General features: G+C 44.0%; 1 protein-coding gene across 4 annotated transcripts in view; it reads left to right on the top strand.

Annotated features, from left to right (window-relative positions):
* The first annotated feature begins 12,434 nt into the window (after nt 1-12,434).
* Nucleotides 12,435-24,263, top strand: part of ARIH2 (ariadne RBR E3 ubiquitin protein ligase 2) — a 62,717-nt gene continuing 50,888 nt past the window's right edge. Inside the window, exons 1-3 of one of the 4 annotated variants that reach the window (XM_036266098.1) lie at nt 12,435-12,566; nt 17,586-17,647; nt 21,916-22,261. In XM_036266098.1, coding sequence (XP_036121991.1) covers nt 22,013-22,261 — 249 coding nt within the window. In that variant the 5' untranslated portion in view covers nt 12,435-12,566; nt 17,586-17,647; nt 21,916-22,012. Of the gene's footprint in view, nt 12,567-14,203; nt 14,226-17,585; nt 17,648-21,915; nt 22,262-24,263 lie in introns of those variants that run through there. The other 3 variants (XM_036266101.1, XM_036266100.1, XM_036266099.1) reach the window with 3 other exon arrangements.

A 24,263-nucleotide genomic window follows, 5' to 3' on the forward strand; every position in this document is an offset into this window, starting at 1 on the left:
GGGGTAAGACACAAAAGCCTGTCTACTCTGTACTATAGGCTTTTTCTAGAAAATGGTGGGAAACTATGGAAGAATTTTTTTTTTTTATTAATCTTCATCTGAAGACATTTTTCTATTTTTTGTTCAGATAGAGTGGGAAGGAGAGAGAGAGAGAGAAACATCAATGTGAAAGGTACACATTGAGTGGCTGCCACCCACACAACCCAACCAGGGCCAGGGACAAACTGCAACCGAGGTACATGCCCGTAGTAGGAACTGAACCCAGGTCTCTCTGGACTGCAGGCCAACCCTCTAACCGCTAAACCAAACCGGCCAGGGCTATGGAAGAACTTTGTAAGCACAGTAGTGACATGATCCGATTTGTTTTAGAAAATCTATTTTGAATGTGTAAATTTGTTTTGGGAGAGACTTGAAGCAGGGAGAACAGTTAAGAGAATTACAGCAGTCCAGGCAAGAAGCAGTGAATGCATGAACTGAGGCAGAGGTCATAAAAGGATGGAAAAGAAGATAGAACCCAGACGGGCATTACCAGAAATCTTTCAGCAACTCTGGGTTTCAGACACACTGCAATTGCAGTGCCCAAAGCACATCTGAGGATATACCTGGTTAGTGTCACGTATACAGCTTGGGAACCAGGAGAGAGACAGAAACCAGGTCAAAGACAGAAGCCAGGACGGCTTCAGCATAAAAATGTATATGTACCCGCCCTGGAAAAACTATACCATGGGAGAGGGGCCAGCATTAAAGCAGAGGCTGCTATTAAGAGTTTTAGAGAAAAATGAAGATAAAATGGTACCTTTGAGTCCAGGAGATGAAAGGGTCAAATGCTGGGTCAAGCTAAGGAATTTGAAGTGCTCAATAGATTTAACTAGTATCACTGATGACATATAGAAGAAGCTTACCAGGAGTGTTGACAAGTGATGGATCTAATGCTGAACAGGCAGCAAGAAGGCAGAGGCCCTGAGTGTCAGTTATTGGTTCAAGAAGCTTGGTAGGGAAGGGAAAGGAACAAAGAATTAAAGGAGTGATTAAATGTTAGTGTTTTTGTAAGATGGGACTGAGGCTGAAGGAAACATCAAGAAGGGGGAGAGAAAGCACAGCTGATAAGACAAGGTCCCTGAGCCCTGGCCAGTGTGGCTCAGTTGGTTGAGCGTTATCCCATGCACCTTTAGGTCACTGGTTCGATTCCTAGTCAAGGCACATGCCCCGGGGTTGCAGGCTTAGACCCCAGTAGGGGGCATGCAGGAGGCAGCCAATTGCTGTGATGTTTCTCTCTTTCCCTCTCCCTCTCCAAATCAATAAAACTTACTTTTTAAAAAGACAAGGTCTCTGAGGTGGAGGGGTGGGGTGGTATCTGGTATGTGTGGCCTCACCTGGCAAATGCTTCAAAATGCCCTGGCATCTCCAGGTCTCTGACTCTGAATCTCTGGACTTGAATCCTGGCACAAGTGTTCTTTAAAGCTCTGTGACTGCCCAGCTGGTGTGGCTCTGTGGCTGAGCACCGACCCATGCACCAAGAGGTTACTAGTTTGATTCCCGGTCAGGGCACGTTCCCAGGTTGTGGGCCTGATCCCTCTCTTTCCCTTCCTCTCTCTCTCTCTCTCTAATATCAACAAAAAATAAATAAATACAACTCTGTGACTGAGTTTGAGAGGAAATTATTAAAGAAATTCCAAGATAGAACAAAAAGTGTTCAAGCTAAGCATGGAGACAGCTCACAGTTGTAAAGTAAGACTGTTTAAGAATCAGTCGATGTTTACTAAGATGATTGTTGTTAAATGAACTTGTTAAATGAAATATAAAGTTCTCAAAGGACTTCAGTAGGCCTGAGAAGAGTCTTAGACATTGGTACAAGAAGGGGCTGTTAGGAGAGAGCTCAGGTGCAAAGCAGGTTGTCAGCTCCCAAGGAAGCCTGAGGTTTCCTCCTGACTTCCTACCCCAGTGAACACTGTCATCTTTGTTTTCCACAGATCATGGGGAATTTCCACCATGAGAGCACAGGACTGTGTGAGTGTTCAGGCCACAAGTTTACTGAGGACCTTCAATTTGCATAACTCTTTGCTCATCATTGGATTGACCTCAACAGTTTTATTGGATAGAAGGTCTAATTGTCAAGATTTATTAATAGCACCTCGTTTCTCTTGTTTATAGCTTAGGACTTTCTGGCTGCAGAAGAGGAGCTAATTATTTATTTTTAATTTTTTTTTTTTACTCCTTACCCGGTTTCCGTTTATTTTCAGATAGAGTGGGAGGGAGGGGTAGAGAGAGAGAAAAAAAGAGAGAAAACCAATGTGAGAGAAACACATCAATTGGTTGCCTCCCATACTACCCTGACCAGGGCCGGTGACTGAACAGCAACTGAGGTACGTGCCCTTGACAGAACTGAACCCACAATTCTTTGGTCCATGGTTCAACGCTCTAACTGCTCAGCCAAACAAGCCAGGGCTGAGAAGAGAAGGAGCTAATTTAGAGTCAATCTGTACTCAGAGCAACTTCAGGAAGAGGTGGTGTTTGATATAGAACTTCTTGTAAACCTGGGTACCTCTATGACAGACCTCAACATGGACTCTACTCAAGCCCAGCAGGGTCTAGTAAATTTTTTTAAATTTTGTTTATTGATTTCAGAGAGAGAGGAAGTGAGAGGGAGAGATATAAAAAACATCGATGAGCCCTGGCCAGTTTGGCTCAGCGGTTAGAGTGTCGGCCTGCGGTCCAGAGAGACCCGGGTTCGGTTCCCGCTAAGGGCACGTACTTCAGTTGCAGTTTGTCCCCGGCCCTGGTTGGTCGTGCGGGTGGCAGCCACTCGATGTGTCCCTTCACGTCGATGTTTCTCTCTCTCTCTCTCCCTTCCTCTCTCTCCCTCCCACTCTATCTGTACAAAAAAAAAAAAAAAACATCGATGAGAGATAACATGCCTCCTGCATGCCTCCTACAGATCAGGCCCACAACCTGGGCATGTGCCCAGACCAGGAATTGAACCCATGACCTCTTGGTGCATGAGTCGATGCTCAACCACTGAGCTACACTGGCAAGGTGGTTCTAGTAAATTTAACCAAATAACCCACTAAACAAATGGTCTTCCTGCCTCCTAATCTGATCAGCCTTACAAGCAGCTAGAAAATTCAGACGGCATGGCTCAGTGGTTGAACATCAATCCATGCACAAACAGCTAGAGAACTTATCTGAAATTTATCTATGTCTTTCCCCGGTCAAAAATCTCCTCAGATCTTCATTGCATCAGAAGAAAATACAAGTACTTCAGGGCAGTCAAGTTTTTCATAATCTCATATTAGCATAATTCTTCAACCTTATTTTTCCCTAGATTGTATCTTCATCTCTTAGCCAACTGAGCTTCTCCTGGTTCACCACACAGACCAATTTACTTAACTGCTCTTCATCTCATTCCTTTTCACATACTTTCTCCTTCAGCACAGAGTGTCCTTACTCTCCACACTCCATACATAACATGTTGATGCAAGAGATGTATACCAAGAGTTGCTTCCATATGCTAGACAATGTCCAACAAGTGGTTCTTAGCCATTTGGGAGGTGAAGAATCCCTGGTACCCTCTCCCTGGAAAAATATACATATTTATATGTACATCCAAGTTTTCCTTCAATTTCATGGGAACTTGAAGCCATCCTTGGACCCCAGACAAGAGGTGTTATTCCTAGACCATGGGAATCAAACATGAATAAGAAGGAATAATTTTCCCTATGTCCCTTCTTTGATCCTTTCTTCTTTTTTCTTTCTTCCTGAGCTCAAATTCCAAGTCTGGGCTGAAATCTCCCCAATGTCTGTAATTCTCATGGGTTCCAACCCTACTTCTCTGGCTGCCCACATGGATCTTGAAAGCATTACACATGAAGGTAAATGGCACCCAGGAAAAAAGAACCCACAAGAAATCTTGAATTCTAAAAATATTCCACAGGTAAGCTGAATTAAAGCATGAACATTCCTAGAAAACAAATTAGAAAGCTGTTAATCAACCTGATAAATTCTCATAAATAGGTTGTATGGGGTGAGGGAGATGAAAAATAAGAGAAAGCCCTGGCTGGTTTTGCTCAGCGGTTAGAGCATCGGCCTGCGGTCCAGAGAGCCCGGGTTCGGTTCCCGCTAAGGGCATGTACCTCGGTTGCAGTTTGTCCCCGGCCCTGGTTGGGTCGTGCGGGTGGCAACCACTCGATGTGTCCCTTTCACATTGATGTTTCTTTCTCTCTCTCTCTCTCTCGCTCCCCACTCTATCTGAATAAAAAATGAAAAAATGTCCTCAGGTGAGGATAAAAAAAAAAAAAAAAGAAAGAAAGAAAAATAAGAGAAAAATTGTGGCACAGATCAATTCAGAAGTTCCTCCGTAATAGGAATTCCAATAGGAAAGGACAGATAATAAAGAGAGAAGGATATAATCAAAGAAATAAAAAAATATCTCAGATAGAAAACAAGTATTTCAACTGAAAAGGGCCAGTACCAAGCAGGAGAAATAAATAAATGCTATATGCACCATGGCAAAATTTCAGAACAAAAGAGATAAGAAGAGACTCTTAAAAGCTTTCAGAGAGGTCTGGGTAATGTGGCTCAGTGGTTGAGTGTCAACCCATGCACCAAGAGGTTGCTGGTTCGATTCCCGGCCAGGACACATGCTCAGGTGGTGGTCCTCGTCCCCAGTGTGGGGGCATGCAGGAGTCAGCCAATTGATGTTCTCTCTGATCTATGTTTCCATCTCTCTCTCCCTCTCCCTTCCTCTCTCTCTAAAATCAATTAAAAATAAATAGCCCTGGTCAGTTTGGCTTAGTGGTTAGAGCGTCGGCCTGCAGTCCGGAGAGACCCGGGTTCAGTTCCGGCTAAGGGCATGTACCTCGGTTGCAGTTTTTCCCCGGCCCTGTTTGGTCGTGTGGGTGGCAGCCACTCGATGTGTCCCTTTCACATCGATGTTTCTCTCTCTCTCTCTCTCTTCCTCTCTCTCCCTCCCACTCTATCTGTACAAAAAATGGAAAAATGTCCTCGGGTGAGAATAAAATAAATAAATAAATAAAAGTTTTCAGAGAGGAAGCTAGGCTATCAAGCAAGGAATAAGAATCAAAACAGCAGATTTCTCATTGACTATGCTGACTGTAAGACAACAAAAAATAAATTCCAATTTCTATGGTAAACTTAAAACTAGAATCCTATACCCAAACTAGCATTCAAGTGGGAGGAAGCAACAAAAACATTTTATATTTATTTATTTATTTTTCCTTTATTGATTAGAGAGAGGAAGTGAGAGGGAGAGAGAGATAGAAACATCAATGAGAAAGAACATGGTTTGGCCGCCTCCTGCATGCCCCCCCGCCCACTGGGGAACAGGCCCACAACCTGGGCATGTGTCCTGACCAGGAATCAAACCGGTGACCTCTTGGTGCATGGGTCCTTGCTCAACAACTGAGCCACAATGGCTGGACTTTTAAAAAATTTTTTTTATCCTCACCGGAGGATACTATTGCATTTATCTTCAGATAGAGTAGGAGGAAGAGAGAGAACAGAGAGAGAAACATTGACATGAGAGAGACACATCGACTGGCACAACTCCAACTGGGGCCAGGGACGAACTGCAAATGAGGTACATGCCCTTAGTGGGAACAGAACTTGGGACTCTCTGGTCCGTGGGCTGACACTCTAACCACTGAGCCAAACCGTCCAGGGTTTTGTTTTGTTTTTTATAATCCTCACCCGAGGATATTATTTTCCCATTTATTTTTAGATAGAGTGAAGGGAGCAGGGGAGGGGAGGAGAATCATTGACGTGAGAAAGACACATCCATTGGTTGCCTCCTGCACGACCCTGAACAGGGTTGGAAATGAATCGCAACCGAGGTACGTGCCCTTGGTTGGAATCAAACCCGCAACTCTTTCGTCTGCGGGGCCGATGCTCTAACCACTGAGAATAACCAGTCAGAACTCAACAAAAACATTTTCAACCATGAAAGGGAAAATTTAGAAAGTTAGCTACCCAATGGCCTTCTCTGAAAGAATTATCCAAGGATAGATATACTACAGCCAAACAAATAAATCCAACAAAGTAAACACAGTAGGCAAAGAAACTTGTAAAATTAATAGTTATCTCAATGACCATTTGTTAAAAATGAGAATCTGGTACAGAAAATTCACATGAGAGGTAGTACCAGGGACATATCCAACAGGTTTCTGTGGCTACTCTCACTGTTACTCATTTCTAAATTTTAGAGGGTAGCATAAACCTGATGTCCAAATCAGACAAGGATAGCATTCACACACAAAAATGGAAACAGACTACTATCACTTAATACATGAATACAAAAATATGAAAGAAAATATTAGCAAATCAAGTTCAGCAAAGTTTTAAATGTGATAATGACACTAACATGAATGAAAATCCCATGATCATCTAAATAAATGCTCATGCCCTATTGGTGTGGCTCAGTGGTTGAGAAAGACCCATGCACCAGGAGGTCACCGGTTTGATTCCCGGTCAGGGCACATGCCCAGGTTGTGGGCCTGATCCCCAATGGGGGGCATGCAGGAGGTGGCCAATCGATGGCCCTATCTCTCTCCCTGTCATTGATGTCTTTTTTTTTTTTCATTATCTTCAGATAGAGCTAGAGGGAGAGAGGGAAGAAGAGAAAGAAACATTGACGTGAGAGACATCAAGTGGTTCCCACCCACACGACCCCAACCGGGGCTGGGGACAAACTGCAACCAAGGTACGTGCCCTCAGTGGGAACTGAACCTGGGACTCTCCAGTTCGCAGGCCGACACTCTTAACTGCTGAGCCAAATCAGCCAGGGCTCATTGATGTCTTTATCTCTCTTCCTCTAAAATCAATAAAGAAAAATTATTTTAAAATAAAATAATTTAAAAAGCACACTGGCCCTTGCCAGTTTGGCTCAGTGGTTGGAGTGTTGGCCCGCAGGTTTGATTCCTGGTCAAGGGCATGTACTTGGGTTGCAGGTTCGATCCCCAGCCCTGGTCAGTGTAGTGCGGGAGGCAACCAATCAATGTGTCTCTCTCACATTGATGTTTCTGTTTCTCTCTCCCTCTCTCTTTCACTCTATCAAAAAAAATCAATGAAAAAATATCCTTGGATGAGGATTAAAAAAAATTTTTTTTAAAGCAAACTAGAAACTACCTTTTTTTTTTTTTGGTATGTGCCCAAACCTGGGGACTCTTTGGCCCACAGGCTGACGCTCCAACCTCTGAGCCAACCGGCCAGGGCTAAACTACCTTTTTTTTTAAGCAAAACTTTTTAATGGTGAAATTTTAGAAACTTATTAAGACAGGAACAAAAGTTAAAGATGCTTTTGATCCTGATTACTGCTTAACATTTTACTGGACATGGTAGCCAATGCAGTAAGACAAATAGGAAGGGGGGAGAGAAAATAAAGTAGGGAAAGAAGGAAGAAACGAAGAAGAGGGAGGGAAAAATAGAGAAAGAAAGAATAAATGGAAAATGTAAATATTAAAAATTAAGGATCCAAAATATCACTGTTTTCAAGTGATCCAAATGTTTGCTTTGAGAATTCAAGAGAATCAGTTGAAAACCCATTAAAACTAATAAGCAAGTTAAGGAAGGAGACAGACACAAGAATAATATCCAGAAAGCAATAGCTTTTCAATAAATTAACAATAACCAACTAGAAAACATGCAGGAAATAGTAAGAAGTCTAGCGCTGTGCATGGGGGTAGACTCTGGAGCCAGATGGCCAGGATTAGAATCTTGGCTTGGCCACTTCCTAACTTTATGACTTTGAGCAATTACCACACCTCCCTGTGCCCTAGTTTGCTCATTTATAATTTGGGGATAATAACAGCACCTTCTATGAAGTGAAAAAAGGAGAATACATTTATGATAGCTTGTTATTAATTTTTTAAACTCAGTGCAAATGTATGTATATAGCTATAAACATAAGTATGTATGTATCTGAAAGAGTTCTGGAAAGATGTGCACCAAACTCTGGACAGTGGCAGCAACCAACCTTGGATAGGGTAAAGGGAGTTGGAGTGAGTTAACAGAAATATTCACATGTTGTTATCAGTACTTTTGCATTCATTTCACTTTAATGTATCAATATATTAGTTGTATAATTAAAAGCAACAAAGGCAAAGATGAAAGATATGATGTATACATTTAGCTTGCTATGTGACAGATTATACTTTACAAAGATGACCTCACCAACATATATCCCATTCCACATGCTTTTACCATGTGATACCATGTTGGTGTTACTCCATCAAGAGTGGGGTTTCAGCCCTGGCTGTTTTGGCTCAGAGGTTAGAGCTTCGGCCTGCGGTCCAGAGAGACCCATGTTTGGTTCCCACTAAGGGCATGTACTTCGGTTGCTGTTTGTCCCCGGCTCTGGTTGGGTCGTGCAGGTGGCAGCCACTCGATGTGTCCCTTTCACATCGATGTTTCTCTCTCTCTTCCTTTCTCTCCCTCCCACTCTATCTGAATAAAAAATGGAAAAATGTCCTCGGGTGAGGATAAAAAAAAAAAAAAAGAGTGGGGTTTCACTAGTCTTGGCCCAGTAGCTCAGTTGATTAGAGTGTCATTCCCATACATCAAGGTTGTGGGTTTGAGCCCCAGTCAGGGCACATACAGAAGTCAACCAATGAGTGCATAAATAAGTGGAACAACAAATCAATGTTTCTCGATCTCTCTCTTTCTCCCTCTCTCTACATTCCTCTCTCTTTAAAAGCAATACATAAAAAAAAAAAGTGGGGTTTCATGTCCTTCTCTTGAACCTGAGGGGACCTTTGTAACTGCTTGCTCCAATAAAATGTGGTAGAAGTAATGCTGTGTTATTTCAAAGACTAGGTCATAAAAGGAGATAAAGCTCCCACGTGGCCCCCTCTCTTAAGACACTTGTCCTTGGAACCCATCCACCATGTTTCCAGGAAAACTAGGTCACATGGAGAGGTTGTGTGTGTGCGTGTGTGTGTGTGTGTCTGTGTGTTCTGGCCGACAGTCCCAGCAAGGTCTCTGACAGCCACCATCAACCACCAGACATATATGAGTAAATAACTCTTCTAATAATTCCAGCTCCCAACCTTTGAATCTTCTGAGGCCTCAGACATCGAGGAACTGATAAACCATTCCCACTGTGGCTTGTCCAGATTCCTGTTCCACAGAAACCATGACAGACTCTATATTTTGAAAATAGTAGTATTACTATTTCACATCCTATCACTTGAGTATATCACAAATACCTTTCCTTTTCAATAGATGCCTTTGTATAGCATTATTAATGGCTTTTTACTTTTTATTTATTGACTGGTTTTTTGAGAGAGGGAGATGGAAGAAGGTAGAGTGAGACATTGATTTGTTGTTCACTTATTTATGCATTTATTGGTTCATTCTTTTAAAAAAAATTTTCTTTATTGATTTTAGAGATAGAAACATTGATGAGAGAACATCGATTGGCTGCCTTCTGCATGCCCCCCACTGGGGATTGGGCTCACAGCCTGGGCATGTACCCTGACTGGGAATTGAACTTGCGAACTCTTGGTGTATGGGTCATTGCTCAACCACTGAGCCACACCGGCCTGGCCATTGGTTCATTCTTTATGTGCCCTGATGGGGGAACAAAGCTGCAATCTTGGCTTATCAGGAAGATGTTCTAACTAATTGAGCTGCCCCAACGGGGCTTGGATTATTTTTTCAAATATGTCTTTTTAATTGTGTTTTTTAGAGAGAGAGGGAGAGAGAGATAAAACATCAATGTGAGAAACATTGATTGGCTGCCTCCTGCACACCCCCTACTAGGGATAGAACCCACAGCCCCAGTATGTGCCCTGACTGGGAATTGAACCCAGACCTTTCAGTCTATGGGACACTTAGTCCACTGAACCACACCAGCTGGGGTAATTTTTTTTTAATCCTCACCCAAGGACATTTTTCCATTTTTTGTTCAGACAGAGCGGGAGGGAGAAAGAGAGAGAGAGAGAGAGAGAGAGAGAGAGAGAGAGAGAGAAACATCAACGTGAAAGGGACACATCGAGTTGCTGCCACCCACACAACCCAACCAGAGCTGGGGACAAACTGCAACTGAGGTACATGCCCTTAGCAGGAATCGAACCCAGGTCTCTCTGGACCGCAGGCCAACACTCTAACTGCTGAGCCAAACCGGCCAGGGCCATTTTTCCATTTTTTGTTCAGATAGAATGGGAGGGAAAGAGAGGGAGAGAAACATCGACGTGAAAGGGACACATTGAGTGGCTGCCTTCCGCACAACCCAACCAGGGCCGAGGACAAACCGTAATCGAGGTATGTGTCCTCTGCGGGAACCGAACCCGGGTCTCTCTGGACCACAGGCCGATGCTCTAACTGCTGAGCCAAACTGGCCAGGGCTTAATTTTTAAGTCTTTATTTCCTGGGGAGGAATTTCCACTAAGTCAAAATAATGTTATTGTCAGCCCAATAAAAGTTTACTTAATGGAGTAATATTGAAAACAAGGTTGGATCTGTGCTTTTAAGAAACTTACCTTTATCCCTGGCTGGTTTGGCTCAGCGATTAGAGCATCTGCACATGGACTAAAGAGTCACAGGTTTGATTCCTGGTCAAAGGCACATACTTCAGATGCAGGTTTGATCTGGCCCTGGTCAGGATCATTTGGGAGACAACCAACTGATGTGTCTCTCTCACATAGATGTTTCTGTCTCTCCCTCCTTCTCTTCTTCCCTCCCTCTCTTAAAAATAAATAAATAAATAAAACCCTTACCTTTACAAGGGGAAAGGCAGGTGAACAATTAAAGATCATACATAGGCTCCAATATATTGTATGTGTACCAGTGTGCTAGATATGCAAGTGAGCTCATTTTCTATTTTGCAAATGCAATAATTCTACTGAAAGACTTATTGTTTTCTTTTTCTGGAGAGGATTTATTACCAGTAACCCAAAGTGAGAGTTCCTAATTGACATTTCATTTGCAGAAAATAAAACTTAGGTCCTTTACTAATAGTATTGTAATTTTCATAAAGGCATATGTTTTCTCACCCTGGCCAGTGTGGCTCAGCTGGTTGGAGTATCGTCCTGTGCAATGGAAGGTTGTGGGTTCAAATTCTGGTCAGGGCACACACCTAAGTTGTGGGTTCAACATTGGGGGGCAACTCATCAATGTATCTTTTACACGTTACTCCCCCTCCCTTCCTAAAATCAATAAAAATAAACAAATAAAGGGATGTGTTTCCTCAAAACACATGTAATAACTACACTGGAGTATAATAGACTTATGTTGCTAATATACAAAATTCATAATCCTACAATAAACATAAACTCATCACTATTAAATAATCCAAATTAATTTGGAGCTTTCTAGTATTTGCACCTGATCTAGGAACATGTTCTGAGATAAACTGGAAGCTGAAACTCATGTGTAAGAAACACACCAGTACATACAAGAAGCAAGAACTAAATAAGAGAGCCCATTATGCCCAGAGGGTGTGGCTCAGTGGTTGAGCATTGACCCATGCACCAAGAGGTCGCTGGTTCGATTCCTGGTCAGGGCACATGCCCATGTTGTGGGCCAAATCCCCAGTGAGGAACGTGCAGGAGGCAGCCAATCGATGTTCTCTTTCATCCATGTTTCTACCTCTCTCTATCTCTCAAATCAATAAAGAAAAAAAAAAGAGAGAGAGAGCCCATTACACATAGGTTATTTCAAATATCAGTACATACACGACTCGTGTTTGGGTGGAAATGGTTTGGGTTATCTACGGACTTGCACAGCCGGCTTCCTACTGGCGTTCCCACTCGTGCAGTAGCAACTTGAGTGCACCTCCGTGGCTCTATGTATCCATACAGTTGACAACAGGTTCTAGAAGGTAGTACAAATCATATTGGCACTTCCTGTAGTATTTGGGGGGGGGAAAAGTGCAGCAAGGCAGTTAACATTCAGTCTTGCACGGTGAATGGGAAGCGAAAGAACTGTACAGAGAATCAGGGAGCGGAGAGGTCCTGCAGCTCGGTGGCCACCAGGCGACGGCCTCAAAGCTTAAGTGTAAAGCGGGGCCGACGCGCTGACCCGAAGGCTCTGCGAGAAATAACAGTCCTTTATCCACTCCGTAGACGTCAAGATATTATCACCGTGTCCAACACCCGAGTACAAACAGCGAAGTGAGGAATCCAGAAAAAACGCTGGTTAAAAATACCCCGGCGGGCGGTCCTGTAGCCGAAAGCCGGAAGCGATGCCGTGACCACGCCCAAGTAAGCCGAACCCTCTCCTTTGCGGCCTCCCGCATCCCTCGGAGCGGAGCATGCCCAGGCCAGACTCTGGGCCCCAGCGCTGGGTTACAACCAGCACCGGCCGAAGGGCAATATTACCCAGTGCCTGCCACGACCCCGGCGACCGCGGGTCGACTCAGGACCGGAAGTGACGCAAACGCGCTGAGCACTTCCGGAGTTGCGGAGACCGCTCCGCCTGGAGGAAGCAGCGCGGTCCTTGACCGGCGTCGGACCGCCGCCTCCGCCACTGCCGCGCCTGGGTCAGATCCATCTGGCCCGGCTCGACCCAGTCTGCCCCGCCTGGGCTCAGCGGCCGTGGGGCCGCGGCTCCCGGTAAGTGCGAAGAGCGAGTTGCGGCCTTGTTTACCCGGCGGGCCGGGGGAGGGGGTGGACTCTCCGCGCGCCTCCCTAGCCCGCCCGGGGCTCCGCCTTCGTCGTCGCCCGCGAGGCCCCAGCGCCCCCGTCAGCTGGTACATGGTCTTAGCTCCCGGCGCCGTCCGTGGAGGGGTGGCTGAAGAATACGGCCGAGGCTAGCGGGCGGGCGCCTGGTGTCTCCGTTTTTCCTCCTCCCGACGCCTTCTCAGCGCGCGGAGAGGTCGGAGGCCAGCGCCTCTGACCTACTGGCGCCGGCGCCTGGGCCCTCCCCAACGGGCGCGCCGGGAAACGCGCCGCCTCCGGGGTTCGCCACTCGAGTCATCGCCTGCAGCTTTCGCAGTGCCTTCCGCGCGGTTCGTTAACGTCCGCCGGTGAAGGGCCCCCCAGCGCGTGGCTCTGTGTCCTCGCGGATATCCCGGGGCCTTAGAAGGGACATGCGGCCCGGGACCTGCGTCGCCGCCTCACCGGACGCCGCTGTGCTCGCCGCGGGAGTGGCAGCAGTGTTCTTGGATGACTTCACCTCAGTACTGATTGTTGCTCAGTCCCATAGAACTTCCTGCCACACTGGACACATCCTATACCTTTGCTGTTAAGTAGGGTAGCTACTAGCCACATGTGGCCATTGAGCATTTGACTTGTGGCTAGGGCAACTGAAAAACTAAAGTTTAATTTTTATTTAATTTTTAAGTTCAAATTTAAAAACCGCATGTTGGGTAGTGGCTACCATACTTGACACTACTGACATAGTGTGGGGTTTTGAAACTAAGTCGCTGATTCATATTTTTGTGCCAAGTAGTTTTCTTTTGAGATGTAAAATTAGTAAATCACCATTCAGTGCTAAACTAAATGTTATATCTGGAACGAACATGGTCAGACTCACCAAAAAGTCTCTGTTGTCAGCTTTAAACTGAAAAGTCTTCGGTTTGGATCCTTGATCCTAGGGTGGGTGTCAGGTCTTTGGCTCGGGGGGAAGTAATTTTACTCCTTTTCTGTCTGGGATGTAGGGGTAATATTTAACACCTAAGGAAATCAAAGTGTTGTCATCAATTCTGTTAATAAGGCAAAAACATACTGGCCCCTTTGAGTGATGTCAGCACTCTTTCAGGTAGAGTAGGGATATTGAACTTTGAAAAGACTAAAATTGCCTAGGCTGGTATGGCTCAGTTGGTTGGAATGTCATCCCATACCCTGCAAGGGTCTCAGGTTTGATTCCCTGTCAGGGCACATAACCAGGTTGCGGGGTCAATCCCTCGTCTGGGAACTAGTGTTTCTCTCTAAAAAAACCCATATCCTCAGCCCTGGCTGGTTTGGCTCAGCGGTTAGAGAGTTGGCCCTCAAAGAGACAAGTTCAGACAAGGCTTCAATTCCTGGTCAAAGGCACATACCTGGGTTCAGGTTCTACTCCCCTGCCTCGGTTGGGGTTGTGCGGGAGGCAAACAATGGCTATATCGATTTTTCTCTCTCTTTCTGTCCCTCTTCCTTCCACTTTATCTGAAAATCAATGGAAAAATATCCTCTGGTGAATAGTTAGTAAGAAGCCTGGGCAACCTCCAAGCTGAAATCCTGGGGAGGAATCCAGAGAAAGTGAAAAACATGTCTTTTGTTGTGATTCTGGAGGTAACTTTGTGGATAGTATTAGGCTCTCTGGGAGGGTGATGGGGAGTTACAAATCACCATAGGCCATGAATCTGGTGAGAGCATGACCCTGGGCCCTTCTGGTTGCTAACAGTGCTGTCCTGAGCAAGTTACTTAACCTTTGTGAACCCTGACTTCCTCATTTGTAAGACAAAGCTGATAGCCACTTTGTAGGATTGTGAAGATTTACTGAGAATGAGTCTGACCTGAAATTGGCTCTCATTACATGAGAGCTATTATTGGTAGTGATTGATATTTTGTAGATAGGAGCAATATTCATAGATTGTATGCCCAGTAAGCAGTAGCTTACATAAAATACAAGTAAAAGATCTCTGACTGGTTTCTCAGTGTTTAGAGCACCTGCCAGAGGAAGGGATTGTAATCGATTCCCAGCCCCCTTCAGTCTGGGTTGTGCGGCCCAGAGAGACTCGGGTTTGGTTTCCGCTAAGGGCATGTACCTCGGTTGCAGTTTGTCCCCAGCCCTGGTTGGTCGTACTGGTGGCAGCCACTCGATGTATCCCTTTCATGTCGATGTTTCTCTCTCTCTCTTCCTCTCTCTCCCTCCCACTCTGTCTGAACAAAAAATGGAAAAATGTCCTCGGGTGAGGATAAAAAAAATAAAGGTTTTTTAAAAATCAGTTATTCTTCTATTATTATTATTATTATTTTTTTATCCTCACCTGAGGATGCTTTTACATCTATCTCTTCAGATAGAGGCGGGGGAAGAGAAAGAGAGAAACATCAACATGAGAGAGATACATTGACTGGCTGCCATCCACACACCCCAACCAGGGCCAGGGACAAACTGCAACCGAGGTAGGCGCCCTTAATGGGAACTGAACCCGGGACTCTCTGGTCCTCAGGCTGACGCTCCAACTGCTGAGCCAAACCCACCAGGGCTCATTCCTCCATTATTTTGAAAATAATCTTCCATAGTCATTGTGTGGACTTTGGTTTTCATTTAGTTTATATTTGCCTATGTTTGGAAGTTGTAAGCTCTGGTCTTCCAAGAATTCCTAAAGGATAAAGAATTAGACAAAAAATTTCTAATTGAGTAAGCAAGTAGTACTTTAGTCTTGGATAGTGGGATCTGTATCTCTGTGAAAGTCAGGTGGCCCTTAAGCGTATCAGAAGAGAGGTGGGGAATGGGTATTAATATTGCCTAGTGGCATCCTGTAGGGGACATTTTTTATTTTATTAATTTTTTTTATCCTCACCTGAGGATATCCTCACTCGCAGGCCGACGCTCTAACCATTGAGTCAAACCGGCCAGGGCTTTAATTGTATTTTTTAATTTATTGATTTTAGGGAGAGAGAGAAGTATCGATTTGTTGTTATACGTTCATTGGCTGCTGCTTGTATGTTCCCTGACCAGGGAATGAACCCGAAACATTGGCACGTTGGGACAATGTTCTGACCAGTTGAACTACCTGGCCAGGGCCTGACATTTTTTTATTTTAAAGTAATTTTTTCATTAGTAAAGTGAGATCTGAAAAATTGGCAGTATTCTTTGTTAGATTACCACAGTGTAGGTGACTTTATAGTAAAAGTCCAGCTTTAATTTAGTTACAGTTTATGTTGTCAGCACTTAAGATTGAAAAAGAGGAGTAAGGTGGTTGGCTTTCAAACCAAGCGAAGGAATTGGGTATATATTTCTATCACTAGTAGCCCAGGTTAGGTTATTGTCAGCTGTTTACTTTGAATGCCTACTTATTTTTAGAAGGCCATATAACTTGTCAGTGTGATTATGATAAATGGATTTCTTTGGACATATAAGAAAATATAGTTGACCCTTGAACGACATGGGGTTAGGGTCTGCGTACTAGAAAATGTATGTATAACTTTTATTATTGATTATTAGAAAGAGAAACATTGATTTGTTGTTCCATTTATTTATGCATTCATTGGTTGCTTTTTTGTATATGCCCTGACCTCGGATCAAACCTATAACCTTGGCATATTGGGACAATGCTCTAACCAACTGAGCTACCTAACCAGGGCTTTGTATAACTTTTTTTTTCACCCTCACCTGAGGACATTTTTCCATTTTTTGTTCAGCTAGAGTGGGAGGGAGGGAGGGAGGGAGAGAGAGAGAGAAACATCGATGTGAAAGGGACACATCAAGTGGCTGCCACCTGCACAACCCAACCAGGGCCGGGAACAAACTGCATCTGAGGCACGCGCCCTTAGCAGGAACCGAACCCGGGTCTCTCTGGTTCACAGGCCGACGTTCTAACCGCTGAGCCAAACTGGCCAGGGCTGTATAACTTTTGACTCCCCAAATACTTAACTGATAACTTATTATTGACCGATAATGTAAATATCAATGAACATATTTTGTACGTTACATTTACTATGTACTATATTATTATTATTATTTATTTATTTAATTTTTTTATTTTTTTATCCTCACCGGAGGACATTTTCCCATTTTTTATTCAGATAGAGCGGGAAGGAGAGAGAGGAAGAGAGAGAGAGAGAAACATCGATGTGAAAGGGACACATTGAGTGGCCACCACTCACACGACCCAACCAGGGCTGGGGACAAACTGCAGCCAAGGTACATGCCCTTAGCGGGAACCGAACCCGGGTCTCTGTGGACCGCAGGCTGACGCTCTAACCGCTGAGCCAAACTGGCCAGGGCACTATGTACTATATTATTAAAGTAAAGTAAGCTAGAGAAAAGGAAATGTAAAGAAAATTACGTGTAAGTGGACCCATGCAGTTCAGACTCATATTCAGAGGTCAGTTGTAATTTCATTACTCTGTTCCCTTTTCCATTTTTTGTTCAGATACAGTAGGAGGAGAGAGAGGAACAGAGAGAGAGAGAAACATCGACGTGAAAGGAACATATCGAGTGGCTGCCACCCGCACAACCGACCAGGGCCGGGGACAAACTGCAACCGAGGTACGCGCTCTTGGCGGACACCAAACCCGGGTCTCTCAGGACCACAGGCCGACGCTCTAACCGCTGAGCCAAACCGGCCAGGGCGCTGCTTGTCCTTTAAAAGATCTTTGCACCCTGGCCGGTTTGGCTCAGCAGTTAGAGCGTCGGCCTGCGGTCCTGAGAGACCCGGGTTCGGTGTCTGCCAAGGGCGTGTACCTCGGTTGCAGTTTGTCCCCAGCCCTAGTTGGGTCGTGCGGGTGGCAACCACTCGATTTGTCCCTTTCATGTCGATCTTTCTTTCTCTCTCCCTCCCACTTTATCTGAACAAAATATCGAAAAATGGCCTTGGGTGAGGATAAAAAAATAAATAAAAGGTCTTTGCTTTTTATAAATAAATTTGCAAAAGTAGGTTACCAGTTTAAAAATATGTAAATAGAATTCTCTTTTCATTTTAGATGGAAATTATATGACGGAATATTTGGGTAACATCTTCCTGAATGATCTTCAAGGATTACAGGTATTTTTAATTTAAAGTTAGCCCTGGCCAGTGTGGCTTAGAGTGTCTGCCTGAGCACCGAAGGGTCTCGGGTTCCATTCCCGGTCAAGAGCACATACCTGGGTTGCAGATTTGATCCCTGGCCCCAGTCGGTACACCTGTAGGAGGTAACCAATTGATGTGTCTCTCTCACATTGATGTTTCTCTCTCTCTTCCTTTCTCTCCCCCTCCCTCCTTTCCAATCTCTCTAAAGATCAGTGGAGGTGAGGATTAACAACAATAACAACAAAGTCAAATTGCAAATATTATATTTACTGTCCTTTACAGTCCTATAGAATGGTTACATATTTAGTATATATGCCTTTTTAGTGCATTAAAAAAATTTTTTTTTGTCTTTATTGATTTTAGAGAGAGAGGAAAGGAGAAGGAGAGAGAGAAAGAAACATCAATGAGAGAGAACATTGACTGGCCGCTTCCTGCACGCCTTCCACTGAGGATTGGGCCCACAACCTGGGCGTGTGCCCTGACTGGGAATTGAACCAGCAACCTCTTGGTGCATGGGTTGATGCTTAACCACTGATCCACACTGGCTGGGCTATATGCCTTTTAATTTAATTTTTTAATTTTTTGTTGATTTTAGAGAGAGAGAAACATCAATGAGAGAGAACATCGATTGACCTCCTGCATGCCCCCCACTGGGGATCGGGCCTCCAGCCTGGGCATGTACCCTGACCCAGAATCAAACTGGCGACCTCTTGGTGCATGGGTCAATGCTCAACCACTGAACTACACTGGCCGGGTGGGCTATATGCCTTTTTAATCTTTGTTTTATTTATGGGTTTGTTTGTTTTTTTTTTTCTCAGAAAGATTATTTACTTCAAATAAAATTTACATTTGTAGTTAATCCAGATTTGTGTAAATTATTTACTTACTATTCAGTTCAAATGCTATTGGCATTTTAAAGTTGTTAGTTTTTAGATTTAAGTCACTATTTGATACTGTTCCTTACAAAATGATCACTTGAAATAGTACTTGTTCAGAGAGAATATTGATTGGCGGCCTCCTGCATGCCCCACACTGGGGATTTGGCCCACAACCTGGACATGTGCCCTGACCAGGAATTGAACTGGCGACCTGTTGGTGTGTGGGTCGATGCTCAACCACTGAGCCACACTGGCCGGTCCCAAAATCATCTTTAAGTTGAAGTTAGTACTTGTGATTATTTATTTTGCTTTGTTCATTTATATGTAATTGAGTAACATTTTGATATGTGAGGATTTTTCAGTAGCTGTTTTTATTTGAACTTTTTTTTTTTTATCCTTACCTGAGGACATTTTTTGATATTTTGTTCAGATAGAGTGGGAGGGGGAGAGAGAGAGAGAAACATTGACGTGAAAGGGACACATCGAGTGGTTTCCACCCACACGACCCAACCAGGGCCAGGAACAAACTGCAGCTGAGGTACATGCCCTTAGTGGGAACCGAACCCCGGTCTCTCTGGAGCCCAGGCCAACGCTCTAACTGCTGAGCCAAACCGGCCAGGGTTGAACTCTTTTTTTTTTTTTTTCATTTGAACTCTTTACCCTAAATAGATTCTGGTTTTCCCTAGCCTTGAACCTGCTACGGCAAAAGAATATCTGTAGTTTTCTTTCACTATTAGATCTGTTTCTTTGCCTCTAAGTATCCCCTTTTATTTTTATTTACTTATTTCTGTTAATCCTCACCCAAGGATATTTTTTCCATTGATTTTTTTTTTTAGAGAGAGTGAATGGGGGGGAGAAACATCGATATGAGAGACACACATTGATTGGTTGCCTCCTGTGCACACACCTCTACTGGGCCACGGATTAAGAACCTATAATCCAGGTACATGCTCTTCACTTGGAATCGAACCTGAGACCTTCAATCCTCAGGCCGATGCTCTAGCTGCTGAACAATACCGGCCAGGGCAGTACCCCCCCCCCCCTTAAAGGGTCAGTAAAACCCTTTAAGACTAAGTCAGGTCCTGGCTAGTGTGGCTCAGTTGGTTGGGCGACGTCCCATGCACTCAAAGGTTGCCAGTTCAATTCCTGGTCAGGGCACAGCACATGCCTGGGTTCCGGGCTTGATCCCCAGTAGGGGATGCGCAGGAGGCAGCGAATCAGTGTTTGCTCTCATGTCGATGTTTCTCTCCCTCCCTCTTCCTTTCTCCCTCTCTAAGAAAAAGATCAATTAAAAAACAAAAGACTGAGTTAACTTTGCAGACTAGAGAAGGATGTTGAAGAGCTACGTGGCTTTTAATTTTTCTTTACTAACTATGCACCTGCTTTCCAGATATCTGAGAGCCACGTCTTGTGAAATAGTAATATTCCTTTTCTAGATATTACACTGGGAATTGTGTCCCTATTTATGTACTGTCTGGGTCATTAGTGGGGAATGATTAGCAATGAGATTTTATTTTATTTTATTATTTTTTAAAATGTTTTTATTGATCTTTCTTAGAGAGGAAGGAAGAAATAGAAACATTGATGAGAGAGAAACATTGATTGGCTACCTCGAGCACGCCCCCTACTGGGGATCCAGCCTGCAACCTGGGCATGTGCCCTTCCCGGAATTGAACCAGGGCCTCTCGGTCCATGGGATGATGCTCAATCCATTGAGCCACCCTGGCCAGGCAGCAATGAGATTTTAAACTTTGGTAGTTTGACCTTTAGGTTGCTTCCCTTGTGGGCAGCTATGGGGATGTGCTTCTCAAAAACTCTGACAGGAAGGACAAGTCCATGGGAATCTGACTCACTGACATAGAGCAGACAGCCTTACTCTTTCATGCTAGGCCCTTCATGTGAAATTACCATTGTCCGCCACTAATGCCCTTCCAAGAAAGGGTTTCTCTTTGATAAGCTTAGGCAGGGAGATGATGGTGAGGTAACCTGTATGAGACTGGAGTGGGAGTGGGCCATAGTGAGTGTAGGGCCAGTGCTATGCCATTTTCTTTTTTTTTTTTTAATCGTCACTTGAGGCTGTTTTTCCATTTTTGTTCAGATAGAGTTGGAGGGAGAAAGAGAGGAAGGAACGTTGATATGAAAGAGATACATTGACTGGTTGCCTCCCACATAGCCCCAACCAGGGCTGGGGGCGAACTGCAACTGAAATATGCACCCTTGACTGGAATCAAACCCTCGACTCATCGGTCCATGGGCCAGTGCTCTAACTGCTGAGCTAAACTGGCTAGGGCCCATTTAGATTTTTTTTTTTATCCTCACCTGAGGACATTTTTTTTGCATTTATGTTCAGATAGAGTGGGAGGAAGAGAGGGAGGAAGATAGAAATGTTGACGTGAGAGAGACACATCGAGTGGTTGCTACCCACACAACCCCAACCAGGGCCGGGGACAAACTGCAACCGAGGTATGTGCCGTTAGTGGGAACAGAACCTGGGACTCTCTGGTCCGCAGGCTGATGCTCTAACTGCTGAGCCAAACAGGCCAGGGCCCATTTTGATTCTTTTTTTTATTCCTCATCTGAGGATATTTTTTTTACTTATCAGATAGAGTGGAAGGGAGGGAGAGAGACAGGGAGAAACATCAGTGTGATAGAGCCACATCGACTGGTTGCCTACTGCACGATCCTGACCAGGGCTGGGGACAAACTGAAACTGAGGTACGTGCCCTTGACCAGAATCGAACCCACAACTCATTTGTTCATGGGCCGAGGCTCCAACCGCTGAGCCATACCAGCCAGGGTCATTTTGATTCTTTTTTATTTCTTTTTTTATAATACATCTTTATTTCAAAATGTGTTTTTATTGATTTTTTTTTTCTTTAGAGAGAGAGGAAGGGAGAGAGAGAAACATTGATGACAGAGAAACATTGATTGGCTGCCTCCTGCATGCCCCTCACTGGGGATCCAGCCTGCAATCTGATCATGTGCCCTAACCGGTAATTGAACCAGGACCTCTCAGTCTGTGGTGTGACACTCACTGGGCTTTTTTTTTTTTAGATAGAGTAGAAGGGAAGGAGGTGGGGAGACAGAAAGAGAGAGAGAGAGAGAGAGAGAGAGAGAGAGAGAGAAAAATATCGATGTGAGAGCAAACCTCAGGCCTCGTGCACGACCTCAACCAGGGCTGGGCATCAAACCTGCAACCCAGGTACATGCCCTTAAACAGGAATCGATCCCAAAACCCTTCAATCCACAGGCTAACACTCTAACTGCTGAGCCAATCCAGTCAGGGTATGATTTTGATTCTTGAATGACTTCTGTTACAATTTCTCACAGAAAGTAATACGTATTTTTTTTCTTTTTCTTCCTTAGAAGACAAAAACACTAATGCATTTGAGAAAGTGGTAAAGTTTGGGGGGAGGGGGAAAAAACCCTGCTTTCCTGATTTGCAACTTGGCTGGATGCTAAGATGTCTGTGGACATGAATAGCCAGGGATCTGACAGTAATGAAGAGGACTATGACCCAAATTGTGAAGAAGAGGAAGAGGACGAGGACCCTGGGGACATAGAGGACTATTACGTGGGAGTAGCCAGTGATGTGGAGCAGCAGGGGGCTGATGCCTTTGATCCTGAAGAGTACCAGTTCACCTGCTTGACCTACAAGGAATCCGAGGGTGCTCTCAATGAGCACATGACCAGCTTAGCCTCTGTCCTAAAGGTGAGCAGTGTTGTTAATTTTAAGTATAATCCCCCCGACAATTAAATCTAAATGTGAGCTGTTGCTAACTAATATTTCCTCCAGACCTATTGAATGGTCCTGTAGCTTGAATACAGATTTGAGTATATGTTGCATCTTTTGGACACATTTGATACATTTACTTTGTTTTCTGATATATGCATATTTAAGACACTCAGAAGTCCAGACAACTAGGAATTAGAAAGGAAGGGTGGGGCGGATTCATTAAAAATAGACCAGAAGTATGTAGAAACAGAATTGCACAGACTAACACTGGTTGAAGAAAGTGAGTCTTATGAAACTATTAGGTAAGATGTGATAAGCATCAGAATCACCTCTTCTACACAACCATGTGTGATTGACTGATAAATGTCTTGAGAAGTACCCGAATCCCACTTTGCCCTAAATAATCAAAGCCTCTGGGCTAATGACCTCATTTGTTTCATATACGGGTGACTAATCTAATGTTGGAAGAAATCTTATAACAACTATAAGAATAAAGTAAGTTCTCTCAGCTTATATTTGACTGATTTGAGAGGGGCCATTAATATGGAAATTTTAAAGAATGATCAAAGTTGGTTATTCCAGCAAGAATATTTTTTTTTAATTCTCACTTGAGGATACTTTTTTATTTTTCTTCAGACAGAATAGGAGGGAGGGAGGTGGGGAGAGAAAGAAAGAGACAGAGGCATCAATGCGAAAGAGACAGAGGCATCAATGCGAAAGAGACACATCAGTTGGCTGCCTCCCACACAACCCTGACCAGGGCTTAAACCACAACTGAGGCACATGCCCTTGACTGGAATCGAACCCAAGACTCTGTGGTCTTCGGCCTGACACTCTAAGAGCTGAGCTAAGCCAGCGGGGAGCAAGAATCTTATTTTTAACACTTAAACTAACATACTTTTCTTTTTTAAAATTGATTTTAGAGAGAGAGAGACAGAGAGAAACATCCATAATAAGGGAAACACATTGATCCATTGCCTCCTGTATATACCCCAACTGGGGATCAAACTCACAACCTAGGTATGTGCCCTGACTGGAAATTGAACCCGAGACCTGGTTCATGGGACAATGTTCCAACCAGCTGAGCCACCAAACCAGGGTGCATACTTTTCAATGTGTTGTACCTCAGGTCAGTTATTGTCCTCACTATATATATTTTGTAGTATGTAATATTATAGTAGTACATAGTATGCGCTCATACAACACTGTATAGTATGAATATTTTTATGATCATTTAGACAATTTCCCAGCATGTTTCTTTCTCCTCTAATGTTGACCGTTACGTGAAAATGGGGATATTTTTCTTATTTTACTGTTTTCACTGACCTTCCTTCAGGAACTATTATATGGACTTTGTTGTCTGCTTGAAATTGAAAGTCAAGGGTATATTGGCTTGATTTCAACCAAATAACCTTCTTGTTGGTATTTAAATGGAAATAACTAAGGTGTGCCGTGTATGATTTCTATAACAGTTTATCTACTAGTTTAGGGATTTTTTCCCCCAGGTTGTCAGCAAAGGCTGACACCTTCGATTTAGATACTCAGGGGTTTATTAGCAACTAGCTAGAAGCTGAATGCTAGAGCTTTTCTGTGACTCATTCCTAGAAGTAATTGCAGACTTTCTTTTTTGTGCTCAGCAGAAAACTCTGAAGAAAGGAGACTCGTGGAAACCCTGGGTTTGGGATTTCTGCACCATAGCTATAGCAAAGCTGCTGGGACTTCTGTTTCTAGAGGGCATTGCCCTAGTAGAAAAGAGGCATCAGGTGTCTTTCTTCCTCATCATGCACATTTCTCTCTAGGTGATCACCTATCTTCTTTTGCTTTAATCGTATTGTCAGGTTATACACGGTGTTGGTATTTAAAATTAGAAAAGGAACTGTCCAGTGTGTGGTTGTGCGTTGGATAGTATCAGTTGACTGATTTCATCAGAATCTTTCCACCTGTGCATAGGAATTCTCAGTTTATCAAGCCCTCTGTG

Source organism: Molossus molossus, unplaced genomic scaffold, assembly GCF_014108415.1.
Source record: "Molossus molossus isolate mMolMol1 unplaced genomic scaffold, mMolMol1.p scaffold_m16_p_18, whole genome shotgun sequence".
Classification (NCBI taxonomy): Eukaryota; Metazoa; Chordata; class Mammalia; order Chiroptera; family Molossidae; genus Molossus; species Molossus molossus.